This window comes from Ambystoma mexicanum, chromosome 8 (genome assembly GCF_040938575.1).
Source record: "Ambystoma mexicanum isolate Mex_15411 chromosome 8, UKY_AmexF1_1, whole genome shotgun sequence".
NCBI lineage: Eukaryota > Metazoa > Chordata > Amphibia > Caudata > Ambystomatidae > Ambystoma > Ambystoma mexicanum.
The window spans coordinates 721,029,449-721,035,464 of NC_090929.1; the positions used below are offsets into that span (position 1 = coordinate 721,029,449).

Genomic DNA, 6,016 nt, shown 5'->3' on the forward strand with positions numbered 1-6,016 from the left:
ACTGAATCCCTCATCTCGCCAGAAGCGGCTGGAAGACCCCGGTAACAGCCAGGCCGAGAGCACAGCAGCCCACAGGTATGCCGGACAAAGGCGTCCCCCTTCCGACTGAGGTCTTTGTACTTGTCCCGTCTGACCGTTGAAGGGTTCCGCATATATGCACTCCTCAAAAAGGGGTGGTAATTTCTCGAACCTTCTGGTAATGCACTTGCGCATTGATGGGTAACCGTTGGTTGCCAGCTGGGTCAACCGACAGTAACCTCAAGGAGCAAAGCGCTTCCCTCTCCTAAGAACAAACGCCACGGAAAACAGTCCCATAACTCATAACAAGACATAGCAAAACCAGCTTTCCCAGCAGAATGTCCTTGACTGCATACCAGGTTTGGAAAGCATGTTTTCTTAAGCAAAGTAAATTCAGCTCTCAGCAAAGTAAGTACAGCTTTTCACTGAGGCATGGAGTAAATATCCATTATGGCTCTGAGAGCCCCCAGAATACACTGCGCACCAGCGCCATGTTTTAGCTCAAGCATAACACTTTCTTGATTGGAGTTCATCAGAATGTCGCAATGGACTGTCTGAACTTTGCGAATACCTAGCACCACTACTCATCGTGTATTGGGTCTTGACAGGGGTAGGGGGTGGACTCTTTCACTATTGGAGGGCTCTGGAACCAGTAACATTTTCTTTCTTCACTGTACGTGGAGCGGACCTGGTGCAGATGGTAGTTTTTTCAGGCCTTCAGCCTGATTTTGCTTAAGGTTGATGGGCAGAGGATTTTAGCCACATTCCTCCCCTCCTTTTGGCTTCACACCTTTCCTCCCCATCCTCTTCTCCTTATTCAAGCACTCCTCTATGGCTTCCTCATTGATCCACCTCTCAGCTTATTCCTTTGCTACACCCGAACCCCATCAAGACCCAAGACACAACATATGGATTTGGTGTTCACTCCTGGTGTCTTGGGTCTGTATGGGGGGCAGGTGGCAGGTTCTATGACTGCTGGTGAACCCTACACTTAGCAAATTGTTTGCTGCCTTGTATGTGGTGTAGGCCTGAGACGGTCATTCTTCCAGGTCTTCATCTGCGACTAACCCATCTCCACCACTATGTGATTCTGATTAGCGTTGAATCTCAGAGGATTTGCCCAACTTCCCCTCTCCTTTCTGCTGCTCCCCTTTCCTCCTACATTCCGCTCTTTCCTTATTCCACCATTCCTCCACTCATCTCTTGCCCATGGTCTCTTTAATCTCCAGCTTTTGCCGATTGTTCTCTCTCCTCCTTTCCAGCCACCTCAACTCTCACCCCTTCTCTCTTTTCCATCAACTTTGACTTCTCCTTTTCTGGTTCTCCTTCCCCTCTTTTTGTTGCTTTTTTGTCTTTTCCTCCGCTTCACCATTCTCTTTCTTAGCTGCCTCCGACTTTGCCTTTTATTGTATTTTGGATTGACTCCTGTGTTTCTCTTCTCCATCTCCTGCCATCTTCTTCCCCTCTCCACCTCCCGGTTTCTGTTGTTCTGCCCCATCTTCAGCCTTATCGCTCCCTTCTTCACCTAGGCAGATCCCTCCTCTGCCCCCCCCCCCCCCCCCCAAGACTGGGTGTGACTGTTTACTGCTGGGAATGTGGATTTGTCCAGGGGGAGAAAAGGAAATATTGGGCCACATTACGAGTGTGGCGGTCCGGAAACAAGGGTGCCGGTAAGATTACCAGCACCCTTGTTTCCGGACCACCACACTACGAGTTTTCCTGCCGGGTCTGCTGCGCCTGAGACAGGTCTGACCCTGCTGGGCACAGCGGCCCCAGCAGGCAGAGTTGCCATGGAAGCACTGGTACCGTTAGCAACAGTGCTGGTGCTTCTGAGTCCCCATTCCCATGGAGTCCTATGGGACTTCATGGGAATGGGGACTTACAAAACCTGCTGTCTGATTTCCTGCTCCGCCAAGCTTGTAAAGTCCTGGTGGTGGCACCGGGAAGTCAGGTGGCAGATCCAGTGTTAGGAGATTGGTGGTAACCTGCCGGTCGCAACGGCAGGCTACCGTCGGCCTCGTAATGAGGCCCATTGAGCATCACAGCCCCAAAGAAGCTGATTTATTCTTACCTATTCCTGAACCCCACCCCATGGTTTCAGTCAAACCTAATCCCCTGTTTTACTTTTGTGTCAAAGAAACAAATAAAACCAGGGGCGTGGTCTTGAGTTGACTATCCCCGGTTATGGCACTACACATGCTAATGTATTCACCTCATTGCAGTTACCTTTGGTTTGCATCACGGAGGAAACCCAGTACCACTAGGGTGTCCTCCCTTTTTGCCTCAGCACTGCCTCTTAACCACTCTTCATGGCAGTAGTAGTGATAAATATCCATCCAGGTCAGGGGTGTTGCTAGGTTTGGAAAAGATCAGGGGCTAAGCTAATGTCGGGACTGGCGTTATTCGGGGCTAGCTATAGCCTTTTGGTTGTAGTCCCTGAGCTTCTATTGGGGGCTACAACCAAAAGACCAGAGGCTATAGCACCCTCAGCCCCCCCTAGCAATGCCTCTGATCCAGGTTATCTGGACGGAATGCTGGTCTGTGCTTCCAGTCTGGTGTAAATTCTCAAGACACTCACGTCTCTTTTCAGAATCTTCTGTTTTCCCTCAGTGAGACGATCAACAATGCACCACTCCTCTCTGAAGCATGGGCAGAGTCTATGTTACATCAGCTAATTGAATGTTTGTGGTACATTCTCCACAATACAAGTGTTTCCCTAAGCAGAATGATTTGGGCACTAGAGAATATGTGACTTCACCTGCTAACGCAACACCATAATGAAGCACTCAACATCAAGTAGTTGGGCCTGACTTTCTTGTTCATCGAAGCCGTGCATTTTGCTCGGCTTATGGTGAGTCGCATGCAACTACACCTAGCAGCGTACTGTGGATCCAAGTTCTCTTTCCAAATCTCACATTTTGCTATTTCTCAGGAAACCAAGACTGGCATCCTCTGGTGGCCCCAATCCAGAATGTGGGTAGTCACTACATTTTGCACACCAGAACCCACTATGACATTCATGATAGACTCATCAGATTATGTTTGGGCCATGACACTCAATCATCTTCTTGCCTGTAATCTTTGAAACAAGAGGGCTCACAGGGAGCCAGAAAAGAAGTGATATGGCTGAGCTTAACCGCTGAAAAGGGGTTCTGCGCATGATATATATTTCAATAATGCACTCTTTTGATTTGCGTAGCACACAGAGTATTTGATTGAATTCTACTGGCAATTTGGGAAATGTTATGTCAGTAACTGTATCCACTCTTTGAGTGGCTAAATTCAGCCATATCACTTCTTTTCTGGCATTTTAGTAGGCAAGCTCTAAAGTGAGCTTACCACCGGTAATATTTATTGTGTAATAAGCCAACCATGAGTATAAATTGCTATCCTCTATGTGCATTAACTGTCCCAAAAATCTCTGACATCAATACAATATTCACAAGAATGTACAGAACAAAATATGCACCTATTAGTGCCAAAGTTAACAAGACAAGTCAGATTCAACAGCAGGGATCTGCAATACCTTGCACTTGCTAAATCTGAAAGGACACATGAAAGGCCCAATGGCAAATCCTCTTGTGACAGGGACAACCAAACAGAATGGAGAGGGCGGGGACATACATGGTGAAAGTACTGTTCTTTAACCATGTATGTCTCCACCCCTTCCCATTCTCTTTAGGTTGCCCCAGTCACAACAGGTTTTGCCACTCAGATAGATAGACAGACAGACAGACAGACAGATAGACTTTGAAAAATGCCGTCATCCACTCAGAAGAGTAGGGGAAGGCATGTTGTGGGAGGCAAGACTAAGGAAGCATTTTTATTTTTAACCAGAGAATATTTTTTATGTTAGAAACCAGCTTTAAATGAATTATAAATGTCATGCCAAGAAGGAAATTCCAGACACATTTCTGCTACCTTCCACAAGCCTGCTCTCCTTCATATATGTCAATATATATTATTGAAATATATTTGTATCTGGAATGATTGTCCAGGCCTATAGCTCTCCAGGATCATAGAGAAATCCAAAAAGCTCTGAAATCTTGCCATTACTTTAAATGGACACGTTACCCTGTATAAGAAGGTCAGCTGATGTTAGCAACAGTCCAAGGTTTTTACAGAAGGAGCAGGCGATGATGCCTGTATCTGGCCCTATTGCAAACATGCCAACATTCTGGAGCCCCTGAGAGGGAGATTTCACAACAGAAATCAGGAGAATGCATTTTTCCCATAGGATTGCATTAGGGATATAGTTATTTTAGGCGGCAGATGGTAAAAAATAGCAGTATTTCTAATGAAAAAATCGTGAGTCTCCCGCCTTTGTCAGGAGGGTTGGCATGTATGCCATTGCCACCTGCTGGGAAATTATGTCAAGTCGTGGGATGCTCTATCTGTGCTTTTCAATAGAAACCTAATCACTTACTTCTGAACATTCTTTCCACACTAAAAACAGACACTATTTTATTTCTTATATTGCATGTGGTCACTTGCAGCCATCTTCAGAGCGCTGTGGTGTCTCTGCCAGCATAAAATGGCCGCTCTGTGAAACCTTCTATATCAAGCCGAGTCTGTTTCTAAACTTAGCACTGGATTCTCATGCAGTATGAAACATTACATTCAGCTTCTGTCCTGACTGGCTTAGTACATGTGACTAGCAGACATTTGCTCTATCTGGAGCCGAGACTTAGAATAGCTGCTTAGCCTGTTCCCTGGAGCATCTCCAACACCAGGCAGAGCCGCAACAGTGGGACTGGCAGCATCAGCCAAAACAACTGCAAATTAATGTTCACACGTAGAGGCACGATTCGTTGATGCCTTCTAATTAGGCAGCGCAATTACATTCTGGCACTTTGAAAATGCACGGTGCCTCTGCAGAGCGGCAACTGACTTGCGCACTCTAAGAAAAGTGTGTGAATCAATACTGATTCTTTACTTTCATATTGTGAACATGTATCATTACGATATGTCAATACTTGGCTCGTCAGTGTTCTAGTGCATGAGCCAGAGTCACGCATGGTAACTAATATATGTAATTAGTTGAGATGGTTACATGCTAATTTTCAATGCCTTTCGCCCGATCTAGGAAGTGTTTTTGCACTGCCGCGTGCTTGTGTGCGGGGCCCTTGATGAGCGGTCACGCTGTGCAGAAGGCTGCCGAAGACGTATGCGCAGGTCGACCGACTCGGAGGAAGTGGAAACTCGTCACCTGGGCAACCATTTCCTGTCTGGTGGTCCCATTCGCATTGACATGGAGGAGTAGCAACCCTGCTGACAATCTTCAGTGCTCCACCGCCTCAGGCCCCAAGTACCGGCATACACTCTCTAATGGCTTTCTAATTAAATGAATATTTTGACAAGGCAATTGTGCACGCCATCCTCGATTCATGCCCGATATCCTGATGTGTAGCTACTTGCAAGAGCTATATTTAAGAAGAACCCGCCACGCGGAAAATGATTTATTATAAATATAATATATACATAGAAATTAAATGTGCAAAGATTATTTTGTAAAATAAAATAGAAGCTTTCTGCTCTTTAAAAAAAGCTTTGGTGAATGTCATTTAATCTACTCTCTAAACAAAATGTTCACATGATTTTACATGTATTATTCAATGTGTATCTTACATGATAATTTTCATAAATAAATTGCTTTGCTTTCCCCGCGTGATGCACATTTTTCACACAGTTCTTTCCATTTAAAAGCAATGAATCAGAAACAGTAACCGGGTAGGCCCCGAATGCATCTGGAAATGTGCCTGATGGTTGTCACTGATATGAGTGTGTCGGTTTATTTGTCCCCGTGAGATGTATGCTTGTGACTGTTTGTTTCGTATGGGTAGATTATGCCCACTTGATTTGTAAGAATAAACTGATGAAAAGTAAATAGTACTTCTTCATAATTGCTCGATGCAGGCAGGCGAGGAATTAGCCGGAACAAGACAGAGCTGTGCTCCAACAAAAACTGTCTTGCTGGAGCACCGTTCGGTGTAGACAC

The 6,016-nt window shown here is 45.6% G+C and overlaps 1 protein-coding gene across 2 annotated transcripts in view; it reads left to right on the top strand.

The window, feature by feature from the left end:
* The window catches only part of OIT3 (oncoprotein induced transcript 3), a 652,664-nt gene extending 646,963 nt beyond the window's left edge, over positions 1 to 5,701 (top strand). The window contains exon 9 of one of the 2 annotated variants that reach the window (XM_069612178.1): positions 5,105 to 5,413. In XM_069612178.1, coding sequence (XP_069468279.1) covers positions 5,105 to 5,281 — 177 coding nt within the window. In that variant the 3' untranslated portion in view covers positions 5,282 to 5,413. Of the gene's footprint in view, positions 1 to 5,104 lie in introns of both variants that reach the window. The other variant, XM_069612179.1, reaches the window with a different exon arrangement.
* The last annotated feature ends 315 nt before the right edge of the window (positions 5,702 to 6,016 follow it).